Raw genomic sequence first — 25587 nt, forward strand, 5'->3', positions numbered from 1 at the left:
CCATCAGAAATGTGGGGGCGTGGTGCCCCAGGTTCTAGTGCAGCCTGGGGGCTACAGACCTTGTTTCTTGGGAACAGTGACCCACAATCGCCAAGGGAAGGTCTCCTCTGCTTGGGAGGCCTGTTATCTGTTTTTCTGCAGGGCTGGACCAATTTCTAGCATGGCCTTTTCTCCTTGCACTATGGGTTGGCAGCTTAATTGTACCCAGGAGATGGACACAGGACAAAGATGGCTGAAGAACAAAGATATTGTTTTTATTTTATTTCTTATTATTTTTTCTTAAACAACAAAATATTCACTAGAATATTCGAGCAGGGTTACCAAGGCATATCTTGGGTGCAAGCCCAGAGTGGTGGCTAGAGTAAAGGATTTGAAGCCCAGAGGTCCTGTGTTCGAATTCCTGAGCTGTGCCCCACCACTTTCCCTTTCAATTTGCTGTGTGACCTTGTGTCAATCACCTCCCCTCCACACCCTGCCCCCCCCACATATACATACACCACAAATATACACACCTTCATTTTTCCCATCTGTAAAGTGGGGCCATAAGCCCTGTCTACTTCCCAAATCTGATAGAAGATTCAGTGAGACAATTTGGATAAGCCCTTGGTGAACCCTAAGCCCTTAGTGAACTTTAAGCATGAGAATGAAATTTAGAAACTCGAAGTCTGGAACACGTACCAATTGCTAATGTTTCCTTGAGTTTTCCTCAAGAAGGTATACACCCTTAACAACAACAGGAGAAAACTGGGTAACATGAGAGGAGCATGTGATCACCATCAGTACCCCCCACCCCTCCATCCCCTTCACCCCCTCCTCGGCACAGGCTTGGAATGACTGTGACTTCCAGCTGGTAATTAACTTCTTTGGTAATTGATACCATGCAATTGAGCAGGAGGTTGGGAGGGAGGGAGGAGGGGTGGTGGATTCTAGCAGCTTTAGCTTTCTTCTGTTACCCCATAAATTTGTTCTGAATACTGTCATACAATGAAACCTTTCCCGCCCCCTGTAGACATCATAGGTGCTGGGATATGGGCAGTGGCTGAGCAGCCTGGCCACTTGCCCCAGATCCCCCCCTCCCCCTCTCATTCTGAGACCAGGATCTGGTGAATATCAATTGGCTGGAACTCCCCCATGGGTGGAGGTGGGGGGAAGTACAGCTTTGGGGGCTCCCCTGGGCTCACAGAGCTGGAGTCACTGTGGGCTGTGTTGCCCACAGTGGCCTGGGACTCCGAGATTTTCTTCTTCAGCAGTTTCCTCTCTTTGGCCCGGCGATTCTGAAACCATATTTTCACCTGCAACACACAATGGTTCTGGATTAAGAGTGTACAGAATGACAGAGCTAATGGTAGAAGGGGTCTGAAATGCCATTTCATCACCATGCGCCCATTTTACAGAAGACAAAAGTAGAACCTAGAGAGGAGATGCATCTTGTCTGAAAGTCACTAAGGTGTTACAGGGAAGACTTAAACCGTAGTCGTACCTCTGCAAAGACAGTTGAAACATCCATTGGCATCATGCCTTGACCCTCATTTCCAAGACCACTTGCACTATGCCATATTGCCTGCCCAAGCCCTTTGCCCAAATGGCCACAGGGCATGTTTGCAAACATGGTACCGTGTGATAAACCAACTGGGAAAGCAGATCTTTTCCCTGCCCCCAACACACATCCCTGCCATCCGTAGGACTTGACTTCTAAATAACCATAGCACCCTTCACCTATTACAATTCCACACTCCCTCACTCTACCCCACCCCCCTCAGCCCCCCAACTTTCTCCATTCTTAGACAAGAATTAGCCCTCTGGAGGACTGAACACCCAGAGCGGCAGCTGTACAGGTGGACTGGAAAAACTTCCCCCCCCCCCCAAACCCCCCCCCCCCCCCCCCACCTCACCAGTTTAATAGAGATGAGTGATCAAAACTTTGGGGGACCATTGGCCTAGCTGTGTCCTTGGAGTCATGGACACGTGGGTTCTTACCTCTGCTACTTAACAGCTATTTCACCCTAGGTAAGTCATTCAATCTCTGAGCCTCAGTTTCCTCAGATGGTCTTTTTTATAAGATGTACCATAGTGGCCAGGCAAAAGAGAAGGGGCTTCCAGGGCAGGGGGATAGCAGGATTGAAGCTGAGTAGCTGAAGGGATGCCCAGCTAGGCAGAGGCAGGGGAGCACTAATGGGATTGTGGGCACTGGAGATCCATCTGATCAGAGGGCTTTCAGGATGACCACTTAAAGGCAGGGGACTAGACTGAATGACCTTGAAAAGTTATTCCTCGGTTCTAGAATCCTAGGATTTGGGGATGAATTTACTAAATTAGCTTATACAACATTGTTTTGTATCCCAAGTGCCTGGCACATAGTAGGATCGTAGATTTAACAGCTAAAAGGGGCCTTAGAGATCATAACATCCAGCTCCCTTCCTTTACAGTGGAAGAAACTGAGGTCCAAAGAGCTTAAGTGCCTTGCCAGTGTTCACACAACTAGTAAGTGTCTCTGGCAAGATCTGAACCTAGGCCTTCCCAACTGCATGTCGAATGTTCTCTCTACTGCACTACATTAAGTATCTCTCTAGGAATAGGGGCTTAATGATTGCACACTGAGTGAATGAACAATTAACTTCAAAACCCAGTTGTGGTAGAAGCACCCATCATTGGCATGATTTCAAAGAAACATAGGCTCTAGAATTAGAAGGGTCCTAGGAACACGAAGTGTCACAGGTGGGAGGACATTTAGAACAGAGAATGTTAGAGCTGAGAAGGGCCTTAGAACAGGGAATGTCAGGGCTGGGAGGGGCCTTAGAACACAAAATGTCACAGCTGGGTGGGGGGACTTAGAACATGGAATGTGGGGTGTTTTAGAGAGGAGAGAAGGAGATGTCAGAGTTGGGTGGGACCTCAGAGATCATCTAATTCAACCCCTTACAAATTTCATCATCTTTACTTCAGAGATCAGTATAGTCATTTCCTCTATACTGTGGTTCAATGAGTTATTGTAACCAAAGCCCAAATTATTCTCTGGTGGCCAGCCTCTCTGCACACAGCCAGGCTGGTCCTCAAAACATCAGCCCCATAATCCATCCCCAGGCCTATCTGCAAAGGCTCCTGGGGCACAGATTTGTTCTACCCTGAAGGACAGACACTGAATAACACTGAGTTTAAATTGTCCAGACTGGCCAGCTGCATCAATTCAAGTGAAAGGATTTCAAACAGGAAAGGATATTGCCTAGTCCAAACCCTTTATTTTACATAGCAGAGAACTGAAGGTTCAGAGAGGGGAAGTCACTTGCCCAAGGTCACACAGCTTCTAAGCAGGAGAGCCAGGACTCAAATCCAATCTCTTTGTCTCCATATTCAGGGCTCCTGTCACCGCATCCAGTTACCCCCAAAGACCCCTCAGCGGTGGGCTCACAGTTTATATGCCCTTGGAAGAGTAGGTGTTGCTGAGGGATGCCAATCAACTCTGATTAGTTGACACAACAGGAGGTGGGCTATATTAAAATGAGGGTCTTGAGGTACCAATAGTTAGTTACTAAATACAAGAGACAAATATTCATTTCTCAAACTACCTTGGGATTCCTGTTCAATGTTGGAACCCAAGCAACTAGCCAAGAGACCAGTCATTTTAGCAGCTTTCTGGCATTATGCCATTTTTTTTACCATTTGCATCTCACTTTGAAAGTTGGTTTGACATCAAGTCAGTCGATGAGACTGCACTTTGAGGATGAACAGGATGAAATGAGGCTAGCTAGGGGGGACTCAAAAGAGTTTGCTTGCTGGAGTCCCATAATCCATTTCTAAAGCCTGCTTAGAGGCGTGGCTCAGCCCTTCTTCAGCCTAGAGAAACAAACACGCAGAAACCACACAGTGCTCTGGGATACCTGTCTCTCCGAAAGGCCTAACTGGCCTGCTAGCTCCGTCTTCTTCCGAATACTGATGTATCTGTTGCAATGGAATTCTTTCTCCAGTTCCAGTCTCTGATGCTCTGAATAAACCACTCGGTACTTCTCCTTGGTCCTGGTCTTTCCTGCTTAAGAGAAAGGCAATTCATGTAGCATTGTGCCACTTCCTTAGGACGTCTCCAATCCAACTGGAGCTTTCGAACCCCAGAGTACATCCTGCACTCTCCCCACCTCAGGGCTTAGGAGATTTCCTAAGCTTGAAATACCCTTCTTTCTCTTCTTCACCTGTTGAACTGACACCAGTTCAAGTTAACAGATTTATTAAGTGCCTTCTATGGGCAAGATTCCTTGTTTGGTGCTGAGGAGAGACATCAAAGATGCTAGTTCCTGCCGCACTGCAAAGAACTTTCATTTGGTCAGACCCTTTAAAGCCCAACTTAATTACCATTTCTTCCAGGAAGCCCCCCAGATTCTTCCCTTCTCCCCTCAGTAAGAACCTTCTCCTTCAGAAATCACTTAGCATTTAAATTTTTCTAATGCCCTAACTGGGGACCCAAGAGCTGAAGGAGATGAATTTCAGAGTCCCTATTGTATAGCAGACAAAACCTGGCTTTGGATTTCAGTTTTGTTCTGGTCCCTTCCTAGCTTTGGGACCTTGGACAAGTCACTGAATTTCTTTGAACCTCAGTTTCCTCATCTGCAAAATAGGCAATGTAATAGAGGGGAAAGACTTGGATTTGGAGTCAGGAGAATCTTGCCTCTGATGCTAACTAGTAGCATCTCTCAATAGCTGTATGACCCTGGGCAAGTCACTTGACCTCTCAATTTCCTTATCTGAAAACTGGATTTACCTCTAAGAGTTGTTAACTATAAAAGACTGCATGAAGGCCAGCTTTTTGGTGCCCTCTGAACTTCGGTGGCTGGAAAACAACCACCCTCTTCGTGTGGCCATTTAAGTCTGAAAATAGCTCTTACTTGATCCTCACAACACCAGCAGGCAGGTGTCACTATCACTGCCATTTTCTGGCAGAGGAAATGGAAACTCAGATATTAAGTGGCTTGCTCAGGGTCACACAGCTAGTGAGTGTGTGAGGCAGAATTTGAACCTGAGTCTTCCTGACTCCAAGTCCAGCTCAGGGACCAAGCTTATACCTCATACTACCTACTTCACAAGGTTGTTGTTGCCTGTGTTTGTATCTAGCTCCCATCTTCTAAAGCTGGGCGTTCTCAGTTACGACCTGGGTTGGTATCTCTCAGCTTCAGATGTCCCCAGCTCAGAGCACTGGCTCTGCAAACAGTAGGTGCTTAATTCATGTCTGTTCAACAAAGGAATGGCTCCATTGAGCCTTCTGGTCCAAGAATCAAGCCATTTTCTCCCTTCCAGTCTCCCTTTAAAATATGGGACAGCACTTAACACAAAAACTAGCCGTGTGACTTTGGGCAAGTCACTTAACCCCAACTGCCCTCCAAAAAAAAAAGGAAAAAAAATCATGATATCAGTATTAAAGAAATACAAAATTAAAAAAAATATATGGGACAGGACCCTAAAACGTGATTGGTTCTTTCTCCCTGGTTCATGTTTTGATGCCATAGGTACAGTGTACAGAGAGAGACATGGGTTTGAATCCATGAGGGAGCTGAATGACCCTTCATTTTACAGAAACTGGGGTTCACAGGGGATCTGTGGATTGTCCAAGGTCACACAGCTAGCACCCTCCCACAAGGTAGCTTCGCCTGGCTCTGTCCTCTGGGGTTGGCCCAAGTAAGCCAAGATCTATTCTTTCTGTACAGGACAATCCTTCAGACATTTTAATAAGGACTTGGCTACAACTACTCTGGGTGAGACCTGAATACAAACCACCAAGAGGAAGAATTGATTTCGGCTGCATGCCTGGGAGAGTGAGGGGTGGGAGGAGTGGTAATCTGAGTTCCTTAAGGGCTATTAAGAGGTTGGCAGCTTGTTGACAGGTTTCAATCTTTACTCTGCCGATGGGGAAACTGAGGCCCAGGAAGGCTAGGTCACTTCCGGATGGAGTAGTAGAGATAGCATTAGACCTAGAGCCAGAAAAAACTGTTTGAATATCACCTTTCTTGTTACTTTGCAGTTAGGTAGTTGGGTAGTGGTGTGCCTTGGGCGACTCTCCCCCCACCCCGACCCGGTACTTCAGGTTCCTTATCTGAAAAAGGAAGTACATTTTGACATTGATTTTACTGTCATTTGCAATGATTATTTACAATGATTTACATTCTTCTCTACTGTCTACTTCCTAGGTAAGGCTCAAATACAGCAGCAAATATAAAAGTCCTTCCCCAGCATCAAAGGAGAAGCTATAATTCTTTCATTCGGGTGATTCTGTTCTAGAATAGCCCACATCTCTCTGGTCAGGACATACTTACTCTTAAATATTTTCATGTCGGAGGTTGGTGTACTCTGAATTGACTGGAGCCGATGATTAAATGACTCAGCGTTTTAAGGGTTAAGAGTGAAAGCATTAAAAGCCCCATTTTACAGATGAGGACACTACTGGGAAAGTGACTTGCCCAATAAAGACCTGGTTTTGCTTGAGTTGGGAAGATACAAGTTCACTTTCACCTCTGTAACTCCCCAGTAAGCCCCAAGCTACCCCCTAAGAAAGTAAGGTGCAAAACAGCTCTGGCAGAGGGAATTAATTTCCTCAGGGAAAATTCCCTACTTCCCTGAGATCATTGGTTCAGTCCCTATCTCTCGGTGAAGGGAAGGCCGGCTAGTTTCTCTCAGACTAAGGCACCTCACTCTCAAGCGGCCCTGGGGGCTAAGTAGGACCAGGTTGTGAGAGGGTTTGTATGTATGTATGTGGGTTTGTATGGGGGGCTGGGGAGGGTGGAGAGGGGGCGGGAGCAGCACCTTCTAGCCAAACATTTCCTTTGCCTTACAATCGGAAACTAATTGTCCTTCCCCTCTGAATGGCTTCCCTGAGGACAGATACCTTTTTCCTCCTTCCCTTTAGTCTTCTCCAAAGGCAATTAGGCCATTTCCCTCTCTCTAGACCCCTGGAGTGTGTGTGTTTGGGGGGGGGAGGAGGGAGGTAAGGGCAGTCCAACTCCTACCCCCTCGCCCCTCCCTTCAGCTTTTTGTTAATGGGATTCTTCAGATCTTTCAGATCCTTTTTGATGTAACTGGTTTGGGGGACAAACTGTAAGGACAAAGACCCCTTTCAAGTAAGTCCCTGACCTCCATTGAGGTGTTAAGATGGAGGCCTGCCTAACAGCCCAGAAGGCCAAACCCTTTGTCCATTGGGGAGCACAAACAATGGATGGGGAATTTACAAGCCCTAAACAAATGTCCCCATACCCTTTTTATGTCCAGGAACAGGAAAGTGGAGGAAGAGCAGTCCTCAGGGACGTTTCTGGGGTTTGGCATTTTCTTTTGTTGAAGTAGCACAATTTCCCCAAGAGCCTCCAGGCCTTTTGCTAAAAACTGGCAAACTCTGAGCTAGAGTGGGAGCAATGAACAGGACTTGAAAGAACAAGGATGCTCCTTTCAGCATCCACACAGATCTCTGGGAAAGCCTGAGTGTGTGTGTGTGTGTGTGTGTGTGTATGTGTAAGTAGTTTACAAAGTCAAAATGGAAGCTGCAGATACAAACAAAACTTTAAATCTGATTTCTTCTCTGGAACTTAACCAACCTCTTGGCTTCTCGACTGACTATGATCATGGTACCTGTAGCATCTGCCTCACCACAGGGTTGTTGTGAGACTCAAAGGAGCTAAGGCGATTGTGAATGTTAAAGCACCGTATATAGGCCATCAATATATTATTATTATATTATCTTAGTGTCAGATTTGCATGAGATCCTGCACCTGGTGAATGGATGGAGCCTGGATTTAAACCCAAATTCCCTGACTCCACTGCACATGGGGCTGCTAGAGAATTGAAACTCCCACTAAGGAAAAAAAAAATGGGTGCTAAATATGTTCCCAATCCAATGTTGGCTGTCTAAATAGTCATTTAAGGCATGATTCTAACCCTCCAGCTTTCTTCTGCTCCTTGCAGATTCACAACATTTAGAGCCGGAAAGAGTGTCACTTAGAAGTTGATATTCATTATCTTCAAGGACCCAAAGATCCCTCAGTGTGGATATTCCCTCCTTCCCCTTCCCCTTTCCCACCTGCACAGGATCATAGAAGTGAGAGCTAGAACGCACCTCAGGATCCATCCAAGCCCTCGATTTCACAGAAAAGGAAAGTGAGGCCCAGAGATTTTGTCCAAGGTCATTCACTCTAGTATTAAAGGAGCAAAGCTGGGATTCCAGCTAAATATTTAATAGATGATCATCAACCCATAGGCATTTAAAAAGTCCCTACTAGGTACAAAACACTGTCCTAGGCCCTAGTGGAAGATGATACAAGAAATGACACCATCCCTGGGAGAACTAGTAGTTTTCCTTTCCAAGTTTCTGTGGCCAAAGGCATTTCTCACCTGAAGGGCTGATGGACCAGAGGAACTTTGGTTCCACAATTCCCCAAACTGGGCTGGAAGGGCAGTCACTGATGTTCACTCATCAGGAAATTATAATCTGTCTGTCTGTTTGTCTCCCTCTACACTCATCACCCCTTCTTTCCCCTTTCATTCTCTCCTACCCCCTGCCACTCAATAAAGAGTAAACATATCCAGGTTTCCAGCCCCAGGGAAGGCTTCAGCTCCACTCCTCCCTCCCCACCCCAACCTCCAGCAGTTTCTTTGGAAGATAATAAAGACTACGGCAGGCAGTGAGAACACTCACTCTTTCCGGCTAGGCAATATAAGCCCCCAAGACAGGAGGGACCCTGGACTAGCCAGAGCCAGGCTGCATATCAAAGGCCAGGGAAGTGTTAAAAGGGTCTGTTGCCTCAATCTGGCAGATAAGGTCTCAGAACCCGAAACAAAGTGGGAAAAAAACCAGACCACAGGACTAAATTGACAAAGAAAAAGGAATTGTTGCTCACTGTCTCCCCTGTCCGGTTCTAAAGGTGGTGTGGAGAGCCGGTGGGATAATCTCCCGGCCCCATCACCCCCCCAACACCCATGCCCACAGCCCACTCTCCAGCTATCGAGGCATATGTTGGCATTCTCCTCTATCATCTGAGCTGTGTTCTCCAAAGAATATGAATCTCAAAACTAGGCGACCCACTCCCAGCTGTCTGTTCGGGTCCCTCTGGTGTAGCCTTTGTATAATGTCACAGCTTAGGGTGGGGATGCCCTCCATTCCCTCCACCACCCCCCCCATTCCCATCCTGAACCCATACTGGGGCGTTTCTGGGAATTCCAAAGGGAATTCCCATAGCTCAAGAAGAGATGGGATCCAGATGTCCCTTAGAGATCTAGTCTATCTTCTTCATTTTGCAGATAAAGAAACTGAAGCCAAGGGAAGGGTAGGGACTTGCCCAAGGTCACACATCTAGTAAGTGACAGAGTCAGGACTTGGACTCAAGTCACAGGATCTAGAGCTAGGAAAGATGTCAGAGATGACTGATTCCAAATTTGTCATTTTACAGAGGAGGAAATTAAGGCCCAGGAAAGGGAAATGGTCTGCCTCAAGTCAAAGACCCAAGGACTGGTGATCAATACCCTGCACCCATTCCACTGCACCCACCATCTGCTTCCTATGACACCTGGGAGAGTGGGATCCATAGCATCACTGTGTTTCTGGATATATAGCAAGTGTTTCTGGGTTGATCATTATTATTTCATATCCCCCTCAATGGCTGATCTTTTTCATCATGCTGCCAAAATATCCAGCCCAACCCAGTGGCATCTAGTTCTCAAGGTCCTTTGCCTAAAAAAAGACTGAATTTATTTAGAGACTTATTTATTTAGATGGTACTTTCTTAGAGACATGTTCAGTACAAGAGCTTGGTATGATGGGTAGTCAGAACTAATCAAATGCACTACATTTTCCCTAACTATTGAATAACTTTCCTTTCTGTAAAATGAGGGAGGTTGGATTTGGTGATCTCTGAGGTTCTTTCTTTCCAGATCTGACATTCTATGTTCTAAGGGCCCATCTAGCAAGGTCCCACCTAATCCTGACATTCTATGTTCTAAGGAGTTCTTCTGACATTCTCTCTTCTGCAGGTCTTCCTGGTTCTGACACTGTATGTCCTAAGGTCCCTTCCAACTGTCCTGTCCCATGAGTCTGAGTGTACGGTTTCTTTTTATTTTTTTTTTAAAGCAATTGGGGTTAAGTAACTTGCCCAAGGTTACACGGCCAGGTGTTTCTGGGTGGGTGCTAAGTATCAGATTAGATCCCCAGGTTATCCCCACACTGGGGCTGGTGCTCTTACTCACTGAGCCACCTGGCCTCCCCTAAGCAATTGGGGTTAAGTAACTTGCTCAAGGTTACATGGCCAGGTGTTTCTGGGTGGATGCTGAGTGTCTGAGCCCGGATTCGATCCCCTAGGTTATCCCCACACTGGGGCCAGTGCTCTTACTCGCTGAGCCACCTGGCCACCCCAGAGTGTGTGGTTTCTATGACAGGACCCCATTTCTGTCTATTTGGAAGCAATGGAGGCACCAAAGTGGCTAATGCACTTTGATCAAGTGGTGGAAAACCCACGTTCCCATCCTGCCTGTGTCACTTAACCTGTCTCAGCTTCAGTTTTTCCGGAAGCAACAATTCTACCTCCATACCATATGTAAATCAGTTTACAAATTTTAAGGCATATAATTTTTTCATGGGGGCTTAAGGGTAAAAAAAAAATCACTCTCCAGATAGCAAAAATGGGCTCTCCATGTGCCAGGTCTGCCCTATTTGACATCAAGGACCTGAACTTCCTTGATCCTCAAAATGGGAATATGGCAGGGATGGGGAACCTGCGGCCTCAAGGCCACAAGCAGCCCTCTAGTTCCTCAAATGTGGCCCTTTGAATCCGACGAGTTATATATTATATTATTATATATAATACAATATATAATAATTGGTCAGACTAACACCACCTCTGACTTTCAAAGGTTTGGGTTTCTGCCTTTCATCCTCTCCCTAGATTTAAGGCGATAAAGGGTAGGATCCTTTCTCTGAAAACTATTGGTTGAGTCTGTTTCTTCTGCCCTGAAGCCCCTTGGACTATTCTGGGTAGCCTGAGGGGGGCTTTCATTTAAAAGCCTCCTAGTCTGGGAAGGCATCCATAAGCAGTCCAGCCATTAGTTTTCACCTACAGAAGGTGACCTACTGCAGGGAAGGGTTCATTCAGTGAATTCATTCATTGAATGAATCATTCAATCTGAGTGATTCCTATTTGGCAGGCTATTAAATTAAGTTGATCCTGGCCTGGTTAAAGGACTCAGAACCTCAAGGGACCTCAGGGATCAAGAAAATCCAGTGGTTTTTGTTCCACAAACTCCTTTTAACAACAAAATATATGATTTAATTTAATATCCTACTCACAATATTCCGCAATTAAAGAATTTTTATGGCAAATCCCTTTGGCAAAAGAGTCTGCAAACCACTAAATAGGAACCAACCTCCTCTTTTAAATTTTTAATATTATTTGTATTGATCTTGTGTTTTTAACTCCTTATCATTCCCCAATATACTGTCATATTCTGTGAGCCATCCACTGTAACCAAGGTTTAAAAAAAAGGGGGGGGCGGAAAAAAAGCAATTCAGCCACCTAGCTCTAGTCCAACAGCAAATGTGATGTAACACACCCAGATTCCCTCACCTCTGCATTTTCTCAACTGGTCTCCAAGACCCAGCTTGTAAGTTTGCACTTCCTGCCTAGGTGAGATAAGGAGACCCAGCTCCAAACTGAAATCAATAAATCAGAAGAACAAAGTATTGGGTGAGGTCCCAGGGAAGAAAGAGAATAGGGAAATGAGGTCATTTTCAGGATGAGGAAAGTGAGGGCTAGAAGAAGGGAAGTGACTTAACTAAGGTCACACAGAACTGAGTAGCTGCAGGATTCAAACACAGATCTTCTCACTCAAAAATCAGTATCTTCCCATATACATAAATTTAGGATATGCAAACAGCACAAAGTGTCCTTCAAACTCAACAGAATCAAGGTTCAATATGCTCTTACTTTGCTATACATTTCCCTCACTGGGAGCTCACTGAACAAGTTCCTTTACTGATTTCAGTTTGTGGCTGGGTCTCCCTATCTCACCCAGGGTAGAACTGTAGGGACCATTTATAAGCCCATTCCTGCTATTGTTACTACCTGGGCCAGTTTGCCCCTCCTTAGGGAGCCTCCCACCCCCATCCCCCCACAGGGGCTCACCCTATTGGTGGTGAACTTAGTCAGTGGTCCCTAGTAAGCACACCTGGCCAGCTGCAGCTCTGAACTCCTAAGTTCAAGCAATCTACCAGCCTGGGCTCTCCAGTGGTACAGGTTATATTGATTTTGTGAGGAGAGCGAGGGCATAGATAAATGATTCCAGTGTTTTAGGAACTCCTCATGTGTCAACTTGGTCTACCAATGCAGATTGTGATTTATGGGTAATCCTGCCTTCTCAAACGTTAAGCTAGTGGACTGGACCCTAGGAAGGACTGTACCATGCTGGGAGGGCTTTCAGCAAGGACCTGTGTCTGTCATCCAAATACCACCCTAGTGAATCATGCAAAAGTTCCCAAAAATAGGGGACATCACAACTTTTTGAATATTTAAGTAGGTCAGGAAGCGTGGCAGGAAGATTATTACCAAAGAGGAGTGGGACTGAGGGTAGGCCAGCTGTGTAGCAAGAACAAAAGACAAGAAAGACAGGCTCCATGGATTACCACCCCTCAGATGATAAAAGAAGGTAGGCAAGGCCCCTAGCCCACTGAGAGGGTCTGATATGGAGGATTTACATGGATGAGAATCATACAGAATGTGAAGGTCCAGAAGAAATTAGATCCAGAGCTGGCATTGAAGCCAACCCCCTCAGTGGACAGAGGGGGAAACTGAGACCCAGAGACAGGGAAGTGACTTGTCCAAAGTCACACAGTTAGTGTCAAAGGAAAGATGTGAACCCTCTGAACTGGCAAAGAAAAGGACCCACACTATGATATCACTAATGTGTCTAATCATGACATATTTGTGTATCCTCTTGTAAGCTTTATGAGGATAAGGACTATGCCTTAATCATCTCTGTATGACCCCCATCCCAAAACTTTTACCTATAATAGGCCCTGAAGAAATAGGAATACCCACATGAATAGAGGTGAGCCTACAAGTCGGAAAGTTATATATAAATGTTCAATTTTCAGTTTCTTGAAGACTGGGACTCAAACCCTTTGTGAAGGTGGGAATACGAGTGTATCACCTTACACATGTTTTCAGACTTTTTTAATGTATGGATGGGTTGGACTGATGCTTTCCTCTTCCTTTCTTGTCTACAAAAATATCATTTGTTATATGAGAATAGAATGGTTCGCTGGAAAGAAGAGATATTGGAGGAAACTAAGCTGATTTAAAAAACAAAAGATATTAATAAAATTCATTTTAAAAATAAATATTTGGGTGGTTTTTTTTAAAGGGGGTTGTATGGGAGGAAGCTTGGTGCAGTAGAGACAGGGTTCGATTTGGGCACCTGGGTTCAATTCTTGGTTGCACTGCTTAGGTGAGATCTTAGACAAGTACTTTCACTTCTTTGACAGTCAGTTACTTTCTCTGTAAAATGAGATTAGGGACCTCTGAGGTCACTTCTAGTTTGGAACCCTGGAATCCTCTGATCTCTCTACTGGGCCAAGATATAAGCCCAGGTGTTCTTATGGGCCAAAAGGCTTCAAAGTCTTGAAGAGAGGGTATCAGAGTTAGATGGAACATAAAATGCCATAGTAGGAAGGGCCTTTAGAACATAAAAATGTGGAATGTTAGCACTGGAAAGACCTGGAAAATTAAAATGGAACATTAAACACTAGAAGTATAGAAGAGAACTGGAAAGATTAGCCTACAAAACCTTGGAAAGATACAATGTACAGCCTGCAAGTGGGAGGAGCCATGGCCAGAGAACGCACCTCTTCCGACTGTGGTTTTGAGTTTTATTTTAAAGGAGGAAATGAAGGCCCAGAGATAGGAAATTACTTCCCCAAGGTCACCCAGCCAGGAAACAGGAGGTGGGCCTATAAAATTCACCTTTTCTGACTTCTAAAATGGTTCAATGCTTTATGATTATTGGGAACAAACTTGGCCCCAGAGAAGAGCTGAGAAAACGTTCTTCTGGGGTTGGGGATAGGGTGGGCTATGTCACACCACACACACACACACACACACACACACACACACACCACATGCACACACACGCGCACACACACACCACACATGTACACACACACACCACACACACACACACACACGCATCTTTGGGACAAAGGAGAGTTTTCAGGTTAGTGGAAGGGAAAGAGAGAAAGAAAAGTGATATGGGAGAAAAGGCAGCAATCCCAATAACAAAAAAATCAAACAATTCCAAAAACCAATTGTGTCAGAAGATGGAAAAGGGTCTCCCCATACTGCTTAACATGGTCATTAAAGAGGAAGACTAAGTTCTATAGTAACGCCGGGACTCCCCACAGGGACATGCCTGCTTCCCCACTCCTTCTTGGTTGCCTTCCCAGCTATCATTTTGGGCAAATCAAGTCTAAATGTTATTAAATCCACACATTTGAGAACAGATCTTTCATCCACACATAGGTACTCCATTTAAGCAATGGTTGTCTGCCACTGTGGCAGCTGTTGAACTGAATCCCAGGAAAAGCAGATGTAAGAGCATCTTTCTTCCTCCCTCCCCTCCCCTACCCCATAAGCCATCTTGGGAGGGAGATGTTTTTTAAGCAAAGGAGTTTAATTTGTATACCAGGGTCCCTCCCACATCTAACATTCTCTGTTCTAAGGGATTTCCTAGTTCTGACTTTTTATATTCTGGGGTCCCTCCCACATCTAACATTCTCTGTTCTCAGGGAATTCCTAGTTCTGATTTTTTTATTTTTATTTTCTTGGGTTCCTCCCAGCTCTAACCTGTTCTAAGGGACTTCCTAGTTCTGATTTTTTTTATATTCTAGGGTCCCTCCTAGCTCTAACATTATTTAAGGGATTTCCCAGTTCAGATTTTTTTTATATTCTGGGATCCCTCCCAGGTCTTATATTTTCTGTTTAAGGGATTTCCCAACTCTAATACTTTATTTACTAAGGTCCTTCCCAGCTTTGATATTCCCATGAATTACAGGCATTGGTCATTAACATGTCTATTCTTCTAAATCAGGGGTTCCTAATCTGGGGTTCATGAACCCCAGGGGTCCATGGAGGGATTTCAAGGGGTCTTTGAACTTGAATAGGAAAATAGTAATACTTTGATTTTAACTCATCTCTAACTGAAATTTAACATTTCTTTAAATAATGATTTTAAAAACCAACTCTTCTGAAAAAAGACCTACCAGACTTCTGAAGGGTGGGGGGTGGGGGTGGGGGTGGGGAGGAGCCCACAGGAAATCCATAACATAAAAAAGGTAAGAACCCTAGTTCTATAGAGGAAAATCTCAGAGAACTTTACTGAGTGGATTTGGGGGCTCTTTTAACCTCCTAGCTAAATAAACATTAGTCCAAGAGACACATTCTATCCATTGTATCCAGTCTGAGGAAAACAGAGAAGACACATTAGGGACAAGAAATGACCACCCCACACCACTCCATCTAACTAGGAAAAGTGGGGAGGGGAGGGTTCCTGTGCTTACCTGAAACATGAAGTGTTTTGCTCATCCAAGCATAGGTACCTCCTATGTTGGGGGGATTGGAGGTGGGCTCTGTGAATTCCATGTTCTCAGGAGGGAGGACCCCGCTGGGCCCAGGATGGACCAGGTTGCTGTAGTCAGTGGCTCCATATGGGGCTGGGGTTGGGGCCAGGGCCAAGATCTGGGCCAGGGTCTGGACTGAGGAAGGCTCCACCACAGAGCTGGAGGGTCCCTCTCCATAGGTAGCCCAGTCCTCCCTTGGGGGAGCATAGGTGGGCCCCCAGGGCCCAAGCCACTGGCCATGGCCATCCAGGTTGGCCATATGAGAATAGCTCATGCTGTGTGGATAGGCAGGGGCCGGGCTGAAGGCCTGGCTTGGCAGGTGGCCACTGCCCCCTCCTATGCTGCCCCCACTGCTTCCCATGCTGGTACCTATGCCATTGCTGCCCAGGTTGGTGGCCCTCTGGGATCCCGGGTGCATCTTGCCCTTCTTCACGAAGCAGCTTCTGTGTGTGGTGGCTTCGGGAATAGAGAGGCTCTTCCTATACCATCCTGGTGCCTCTTTGTGACCCAGCTTCCCCAATACCCAGAAATACAGTGAGCTGCCCCCTAGCTCTGGAGGCTGTCAACCAACCTTGGAGTGCCTCCCTTGCCCAACATGACCAAGCAGCCTCTGTCTCCTGAGGCCTGGGAGCAAGGCTAACGGTGCATTCCCATCTGGCCTGAAGGCTAGCCACTTTGGGCCTCACCCCCCCCATTTGCATTCAAATGAAGGGCAGGCCCACCCAGGCATCCCCACCTTGCAATAACTTTCAGTATATCCAAACCTTCTCTCCTCCCCCTGAGCCCCAGAGCAAGGCTTGAGAGGCGGGGCCTGCTTCTGGGCTCTGACCCACTCCCTTCAACCACAGAGATGTCCCTTCTTTATCTTTCTAGCTGAGTTCAATTAGAGAATCAAACAAACGTCAGAGCTGGGAGGGCCCTTAGAACATAAAACATCAGAGCTGGGAAGGACCTTAGAACAGAGACTGTCAGAGCTGGGAAGGGCTTTAGAACACAGAACATCGGAGCTGGGAGAGACCTCAGAACAGGGAATGTCATAGCTGGGAAGGACCTTAGGACAGTGAATGTTAGAACAGAGACTGTTAGAGCTGGGAAGGACTTTAGAACACAGAACATTGGAGCTGGGAGAGACCTCAGAACAGGGAATGTCAGAGCTGGAAAGGACCTTAGGACAGGGAATGTCAGAAGTAGGAGGGACTTTAGAGCACAGATCAGAACTGGGAGGGATCTTAGAACATGGAATGTCAGAGATGGGAAGGACCTTAGAATAGGGAATGTCAGAGCTAGGAGGGGCCTTAGAAAAGGGAATGTTAGAGCTGGGAGAGGCCTTAAGACTTAGAAGGTGAACATAGGGAGCAATCTTAGAACGTGTACAGTCAAAGCTCCTAGAAACCAAAGAAGATAGGGTTTTCAAAATTTACTCCAGGTATTCTCCAGGACTCTTTCAGAGAATCCTCAATGTCTACACTATTTTCATAATAAAACACCAAGGTGTTTTAAAATCCAAATAGGGCAAATATTGATAGCCACAACCCACACAAACAAAAGCTCTTGGGGAGGGGTCTTCAATAATTTTTAAGACCAAAAAAGTGGAGAGTTGCTACTGCCAAATAGAAATGTTTCAGAGCTGGAAGAGAGTCAAGCTCAGTTAATCCAGTCCCTTAGTTTTTCCAAAGAGGAAAGTGTGAGAGCAAAAGTAACCTTCCCCAGGCCACAAAGTGAAAGTGTCAGAGTCAAGATACACTCCCCCATCCCATCTCCTGGCTCATCGACCAGTGCTTGTTCCCCAAGCCTGAGCTGCCTTCTCTTCAGCTTCAGCCACCCCTAACCCTACCCCCACATCCAACTGCAGAGCCCCCTGCCCCCTCCCACTGCCCACTGCCCATTCTCTGGCCCTGGCCTGGCATCTGCCTTTTCTGCCAATTGTTGCTTGGCTCAGAGTCCCACAACCCAAACGGATCCCCTCCAGAATCTCCCAGGGAGTAAACAGTGCCCTCAAACCAGACCTCTGGAGCAAGCCCAGCCAAACACCATCTGGTCTTCCATGAAGATCTTGGGGTTCTCCCCTAGGGCACTAGGGGTCTGGAAACTCAACTGCAGGCGAGTGTCAGGGCCATTCCAGCAGGTTCTGCCCTCTCCTGAGCTTGCTTTAAGAGGAAGGAGGTATGCAAGGGGCTGGGGAGGGTACAAATGCCTGTGCTCAGCTGCCACAAGTCCAAAGTCAGATTTCCTTTCCTTTGCAGGGACCATGCTTTCTGTTCCTCAGCTGCTCTCGCAGCCCCCAGCACTGATTTCTCACCAACTTCAGGGCCACAAGCAGGGGGTGGGGATGGACCCAGGTGGGCTTTAGCTCAAAGCACTCCAGAGAAATATGACTTAGGTTATGGCCCACAAATGTCGGGCTGACTGCTAAGGTTTGCAGCAGGGGAGGTGGCTGACCAAGGGGGCCAATGCCTGTGAGGGCTTTACCTAAAACAGCCAGCCCTGCCTCCTCCCCCCCCCCATCATCCCCAGTTATTGAGGCTTGTCTCACTGCTTGGGATGCCATCCCCCTCCCCTCCTCCCTCCCCTCCAGCCCCACCCCCTCCCCTGAACGCCTACAGGGAGGGCTAAGTTATTTTATATCCTGGCCCAAGGCCCATTTCCCTTCTAGGAACCTCTAAGAACCTCCCAAACTGACCAACACCAAATGCACCCTACGCTCTTGGAGACCCCTCCTCCCAGCAGAAGGTATCTCACCACCAGTCCTCAGATGTACTCAGAGACATGCCACAGCTATGCTTTCTGTTGTTCTCGGCCCAGGAGGCCCCAGCTGCGCGTGGTCAGCTGGTCTCTGCTGGAACCCAGGGAAGGCAGGATCTCCTGGGGCTGGACATTTTGGCCATAGATGCAGGAGAGTCAGAGCTAAGAAGGGCCCTTTGAAATCACCCCATTTAACAGAAGAGGAAACTGGAGCCGGGACCCAAACACAGGACTCCCTGGCTCCTCTTCTTTACCCCTACTTTTTTAACTTTATCAAATGAAATTATACATTTTACAAACTTTGCAAACCTGAATTGTTGGCTATTAAATGGACTTCCCCTGACCTTCTTCAATCGACAAGCATTTATAAAACAACTACCATTTATAAAGTGAGTGGATAGAAGCTTGGGGCTGGAGTCAGGAAGACCTGAGTTCAAATTCAGACTCAGATACTCACTGGCTCTGTGACCCTGGCCAAGTCACTTCACCCGGTTTGCCTCAGTTTCTTTAACTGGAAAATGAGGATAATAATAGGACCTACTCCCCAGGATTGTTGTAATGATCAAATAAAATAAATATTTATAAACTGCTTAGCATGGTGCCAAGCACACAGTAGGCACCTAATAATGCTTGTTTCCTTCTTTCCTACTATAAGTCAAGCCCTGGGGAACACAAAGACATAGAGTAACCAGCCCTTGTCTCACGGATTTCCCATTCTTCCACATATCTTTGCAACTCAACCACAGCACGGGCAAGATTTGCTATCTAGATATCTATGTGGCTATATATCTATGCTTCCCCTCAATAGCTCTCTTGTTTTTATATCATGCTAATTTCTGAATTATTCTTACACCCAGATCAGAGAGCCAAAAATAAAAGATTCAGAAAGAATAACCAATACATCCACCACGTCCGCCAATGTTTCCAATGTTCTCTGCTTCTTCGACAAGACAGAGGTACGTTTTCTTCTCTCTTTTCTGGGGGTAGGTTTGGCCAGCACAACTACACAGCAAAGCAGGAGGGAGGATTGTGGGTTACATGTTAACTGCTAGAATTACTCAGTATCAATTTGCATTCACTTCCCTCCCATGCCATGCTAAGCATTTTCTTTTCTTTCTTTTTTTTAAATCAGATGCTTTATTAACTTCTGGTTTACATCATTCATTTTTGCTAGATTTTGAGTTACAAATTTTCTCCCAGTTTTTCCCCTACGCACCACCCCAAAATAGCGATCCCACTGTATATCCCCTCCTCCAATCTGCTCTCTCCCATATCTTCTCTCATACCCCGTTCGACCATTCCAGTAGGGCATGGTGGATCTCTATGCCCCAGTGCCTGCATATCTTATTTCCAAGTTACATGTAAAATAATATTAATAATAGTATGTATATATATATATATTAAACATTTGGTTTTAAAACTTTGAATTCCAGATTCATTCCCTTCCTCCCTTGTCACCCACCTTTACTAGAAAGATAAGCAATTCAGTATAGGTTGTACATGTGTAGCTATGCAAAATGTTTCCATAGTGGATATATTGTAAAAGATTGACTATATTTCCCTCCCTCTATCTCACCTCCCACTTGTTCTATTCTCTAGTTTGATCCTGTCCCTTTTCAAAAGTGGATGCTTCCAACTTCCCTCCCCTCTAGCCTGCCCTCCCTTCCATCATCCCCCCTCTCATCCCCTTCCCCCCAGCTCTCCTGTAGGGTGAGATACCATATTTAGTGTGTATGCCATTCCCTCCCTAAGCCAAACTCAATGAGAATAAGGTTGACCGATTCCTTTTTGCCTTCCTATTCTTCCCCTCCATTGTAACCATTTTCCCTTGCCTCTTCTCTATGAGATAGTTTACCCCATTCTGTCTCTCCCCATCTCCTCTCATTATATTCCTCTCTCACTTGTTAATTTCACCTTTTTTTCAAATGCTTTATTAACTTCTGATTTACATCATTCATTTCTGCCAGATTTTGAGTTACAAATTTTCTCCCCCTTTTTCCCCTACCCACCGCCCCAGAATAGCAGTCCCACAGGATATCCCCTCCTCCAATCTGCTCTCTCCCATATTTTCTCCCATACCCCCTTCGACTTTTCCAGTGGATCTCTATGCCTCAGTGCCTGTATATCTTATTTCCCAATTACATGTAAGATGGTATTAATAATAGTGTATATATATAGATACATATATATATATTTTAAATATTTGATTTTAAAACTTTGAATTCCAGATTCATTCCCTTCCTCCCTTGTCACCCACCCTTACTGGGAAGATAAGCAGTTCAGTATAGGTTGTACATGTGTGGCTAATGCAAAACAATAACATAGTAGATATATTGTAAAAGACTAACTCTATTTCCCTCCATCCTATCCCACCTCCCACTTGTTCTATTCTCTACTTTGATCCCATCTCTTTTCAAAAGTGGGTGCTTCCAACTTCCCTCCCCCCCCCGCCCCCCCCTCCCTTCCATAATCCCCCCTTTCATCCCCTTCCCCCCCCTACTCTCCTGGAAGGTGAGATACCCTATTTAGTGTGTCTGTCATTCCCTCCCCAAGTGATTCAATGAGAGTAAGGTTGACCCATTCCCTTTTGCCTCCCTATTCTTCCCATCCATTATAACTATTTTCTGCTGCCTCTTCTATATGAGACAGTTTACCCCATTCTGTATCTCACCATCCCCTCTCATTATAGTCCTCTCTCACCTCTTGATTTCACCTTTTAAGTATCATTCTTTCCTATTATCAAGAATGCTTGAAAGTCCTCTATTCCACTGAATAACCATATTTTCCCCTGAAAGATGATACTTAGTTTTCCTGGGTAGGTGATTCTTGGTTTTAATCCCAGCTCCTTTGACCTCTGGAATATCATATTCCAAGCCCTTCCATCCCTCAGTGTAGAAGCTGCCAGATCCTGTGTTATCCTGATTGTGTTTCCACAATATTCGAATTGTTTCTTCCTGGCTGCTTGTAATATTCTCTCCTTGATCTGGGAATTCCAGAACCTGGCTATAATATTCCTAGGAGTTTTCTTTTTGGGATCTTTTTCAGGAGGTGATCGTTGGATTCTTTCAACCTCTATTTTGCCTTCTGGTTCTAAAACATCAGGGCAGTTTTCTTTGAGAACTTCCTGGAGGATGATTTCTAGGTTCTTACTTTGATCATGGCTTTCAGGTAGTCCAATAATTTTTAAATTATCTGTGCTGGATCTATTTTCCAGGTCAGTGGTTTTTCCCATGAGATATTTCACATTGCCTTCTATTCTTTCATTTGTTTGGATCTGTTTAACAACATCTTGATTTCTCATAAAGTCATTAGCTTCCATTTGCTCCAATCTAATTCTGAAGGAATGATTCTCTTCAGTGAGTTTTTGAGATTCTTTTTCCATCTGGCAAATTCAACTTTTTAAGGCATTATTCTCCTCATTGCCTTTTTGAGCCTCTTTTGCCATTTGAGTTAGTCTATTTTTTAAGGTATTATTTTCCTCAGTCAGGCTGTTGACTCTCATTTCATAATTATCTTGCATCGTTCTCATTTCTTTTCCCAATTTTTCCTCCACTTCTCTTATTTGCTTCTTAAGGTCCTCTGTAGCCTGTAACCAGCTCTTATTTTTCTTGGAAGCTTTTGGTGCAGGAGTTCTGACTTCCCTGTCTTCCTCCAGTTCCATGCTTTGATCCTTTTTGGCCCCAAAATAGGAATCTAATGTTGGACTCTTCTGTTTGCTTTGCTTCCTTTGCCTGGTCATGTTGCCACTCAATTACTTGACTTTTGGGCTTTTTGCCATAGTAGAACTCTGCCACCAGACAGGGGAGCTTCGTCCCAAATACTGGGGTTTTCTCAGCTGCCAAACATATTAGTTGGGTGCCCTCTCAGAAACCTCCACACACTCTGGCAAGCTGGTCACACACCCCAGAACCTCCACCCTAGATTGCAATCCAGATTCAAGCAGGTTAAAGCAAGAACGATTACCCCTCAGACTGATTGCTTGGTCCCCCTACACTCTACAGGCCAGGAGCTGAAGGTGCCACATGGCACTGGCTGGCTGTGCCGGCATCTCAGCAGCTTCTCACCCTGGGGGCAAAAGCCAATGCTCTCACAACTACTGGATCCCAAAGTCCACACTGCACTGACCTCTCACTGTGTCCTTAGCATCTATGTGTTGATAATTCTGGAAACCGCCACAGCTGCTGGAGATCTGAAGTCCCTCCAGCCAGTGGCTAGTCAGACCACCCTGGAGCTAAAACCTCAGGCTTGAGAGGGGCTGTGGCTGGCTCCTAGAGTGCTGCGCTGGCTAATACCTGCCAGCCTGCTGGGCTGTCCTTAGCGGGAGATTAGCTTCTCTGTGTCATTTTGTGGGTTCTGTAGCTCCAAAGTTTCTTCAGAGTCTCTTTTTACATGAATTGGGGGAGGTGAAAGCCAGAGCCCCATGGAAGTCCTGTTTCTACTCCAGTATCTTGACTCTGCCCCCCAGATCCTAAGTATTTTCTTTAAAAACAAACATGTGCTGTCTTTAAAAAAATCATCACTCCTTCCCTCTTGAAACAAAGAAAAATAGTAAAGCCAAACAATGGATAGGTTTAACAACGTATGAAACATTTTGTACCCCAGGAGGACATTTTTTCATTCTCCACTCTTCAGACCCAGAGTTGTTTGTCGCAATTCTTTGCTTTTACTGGGCTGCTGTGCCCTGACTGCTGAGCAGAGGTCGTCCCCCCTTGGGCCTAGGCTCAGTACAGGATGAATAGAGTGGGAGAGCCAAAGACTACTGGGCATGCTCGACATATTGGCACAAATTGGGATGACTCTGTGTGTGAACTGCAGATTCCCTCCCTGTTCCAAACACCCCATTTCAGAGTATGGGATTAGCCAGCTGGGTATCAGCAAGCCATGCATGGTGATTCTCAGTCTTAGAATTGGTTCTACACACTCAAGGTCTCACCCTGGGGAGCAGACACCATTTCTAGACCCAATCCAGCCTTGCCAGATTCCTTCCCGGCCATCTTCAAGCTTCTGTGCTGCCAAGCTCTTGTCCCCTACCCCTTTCCTGCCTCAAGTTCTGAAAACAATAATCAGATAAATACTGCTATTCTTGGAAAGGATGCATTAACCCATTGCCTTGTGACTCCATTCACCAGCCCTGTGATTTCCATGATCAAAGCACCCCTCTTTGGTCACCTCTCCCCTTTATGTTTTTCTTCCCTTATTACAATATAAACTCCTTCCAGACATGGGGTGACTTGATACTCAGCTAAAAGTGGCACAGTATATATAAGCCTAAACTTGAGTTCCAGTCCTGCCTCAAACACTTACTAGCTATGTGATTCTAGGCAAGTCATTTCCCCGAGGTCCACCTCAGTTATCTCATCTAAAAAATGGGCATAATAATAGCATCTACCTTATAGGGTTGTTGAGGATCAAATGAAATAACACATGTAACGCATGCTGCAAATCTTCAAATACTATAGAAATGGGTGCTATTATTATATTATTCTTGTTTTTTCTTCTTCTTTTTTTAAGCAATCGGGGTTAAGTAACTTGTTCAAGATTACACGGCCAGGTGTTTCTGGGTGGATACTAAGTGTCTGACCCCAGATTCGATCCCCAGGTCATCCTGACACTGGGGCCGGTGCTCTTACTTGCTGTGCTACCTGGCCACCCCTTTGCTTATACTTCTATCACCAACACTTAGCACAGTGCATGGTTCATAATGACAGTATAATATGTGGGTTTTTTTCATTCTTTGACTGATTTGTTCATGACTGATAAATCTTGGATTCCAGCCTCTTCAAAAACACTTTACTTCCCTCAAGATCCTAGGAAGGTGCAAACTCACCACAGGGATGAGGAACTCCCTTTTAAAGGACAGCTATCTCCAAGGACATCTGCCTTAGAAATGAAGATTCTGTATGATAAGCCCTTCCTTCATTAGGTTCCTCTGGCTTCCAAGCCTGGGACACTCTGGGGTGCTACTGACTTTGCCTCTTAACTTTATTGTAAAATGTAGATGAAAAATCATCCTTGTGATATTAACCTCCCCTAGTTGTGTGGAAAGAGCTTTTTACATTGAAACATGCTCCAGACATATGCCAGGTTATTATTCATCTATGTAAGACCTCCCCTGATGAATGATGGCATCAGCTTGGTCCCCAGTGAGGTTACCAGTGGTTGTAAAGCCCTGGCAGGTTTGGCCAAAGTGGAAATTCATTGAGATTGGCCCTGGGTACAGATTATCAACAGCACTATCACTAAGTCATTGAGTTAGCAGGGAGATTAAAGGACCTTAGAGCACATCTTGTCCAATCTGTACCAAGAATGGAATCCTCTTCACTAAGGTGTCCAGCCTCTGCTTGGACCCCTCTGGTGAGGGGAAGTCTTTCCCCTTTGGGCACTGCCTCAAAATTGTTAGTAAACTTTTCCTGGCCTTAAGCCCAAATTGGCTTTTGAAATGTTCCCCCAGAGCTCCCGGCACTGACTTCTGGGGCCAAACAAGGCAAGTGTAAGCTCTCTTCCAAGAGATAGCACTTTGTGCACCTGAAGACAGCTCCCAAGGCTCCCAGCTTGCTGATTTTCTCCAGGAGAAACATGCCCAGGACTTCCAACGTGCCCAAATACCAATCTGGCTGAAGCTGGAGAGACTCCTCCCAAGAGGGTTGGTCACTTGGGAAGGAATGTTTTAGGCTACAGCAGCTCTCTGGAGTCAGTCTATTAAGGCATTTAGAATGTTTGATCTTTCCCAGTGGAATGAGCACTAGACTGATGGTGCTCTCATCACATTTGCAGCTGACACCCAACTAACACACAGAGTCAGCAGCCAAAAAGATCTTGACAGGCTCAAGCGATGGACTGAAGAGGAGAAGATGAAATTTGATAGGGATGAATGGAAAAGTCTTTCACTTGAGACCAAAAAAATCAACTGTACATGTATAAGATAGGGAATTGTGGAAAGATAGTGGTGTGCTAGGACATAGAGGAGCCTACACACACACACACACACACACACACACACACACACACACACACCAGTAAAGCTCTAAAAATCTGCCAGACAAAGAAAACCAAAGAAAATCCACCATAAGCTCCTCTCTGTAGTCCAGAACTGCACAGAAAGAATCCTGTGGAAGCTTGAAGAAAAGACAATTCAGGGTAGGCAGAAAGCAAAAAAATGCAGTGGGAGATAGGGCCAGACCAGTGTGTAGGCACTGAAGCATCCAGGCAACCCACCCTAAAGC

General features: G+C 45.6%; 1 protein-coding gene across 2 annotated transcripts; it reads right to left on the bottom strand.

The window, feature by feature from the left end:
- Positions 1–233: 233 nt before the first annotated feature.
- Positions 234–18438, bottom strand: CDX4 (caudal type homeobox 4). 2 transcript variants are annotated; one of them, XM_069108412.1, is made up of 5 exons: positions 18362–18438; positions 17629–17797; positions 15563–16078; positions 3876–4021; positions 234–1292 (listed from the first exon to the last, which is right to left on the bottom strand). In XM_069108412.1, the coding sequence occupies exons 2-5, from the start codon at positions 17666–17668 to the stop codon at positions 1083–1085; spliced, it is 912 nt and encodes a 303-aa protein (XP_068964513.1). In that variant the 5' UTR covers positions 17669–17797; positions 18362–18438; the 3' UTR covers positions 234–1082. The 2 variants fall into 2 exon arrangements, with proteins under 2 accessions (XP_068964513.1, XP_068964512.1); XM_069108411.1 differs by lacking the exon at positions 18362–18438 and having other exon boundaries at positions 17629–18097.
- Positions 18439–25587: the final 7149 nt, after the last annotated feature.

This window comes from Petaurus breviceps, unplaced genomic scaffold (genome assembly GCF_028583685.1).
Source record: "Petaurus breviceps papuanus isolate PSGF00001 unplaced genomic scaffold, PetGlider_PUasm1.0 90386, whole genome shotgun sequence".
NCBI lineage: Eukaryota > Metazoa > Chordata > Mammalia > Diprotodontia > Petauridae > Petaurus > Petaurus breviceps.

Bases quoted from the DNA above. Each gene is read 5' to 3' on its own strand.
- CDX4 (XM_069108411.1), bottom strand. From the start codon at position 17,872: ATGGTCCCTGCAAAGGAAAGGAAATCTGACTTTGGACTTGTGGCAGCT. The intron at 16,079-17,628 runs GTCTGGTTTGAG...CTATTCCCGAAG, and splicing joins TGGCTGGGCTTGCTCCAGAG to CCACCACACACAGAAGCTGC. The intron at 4,022-15,562 runs GTAAGCACAGGA...TCTCTTAAGCAG, and splicing joins CAAAACACTTCATGTTTCAG to GAAAGACCAGGACCAAGGAG.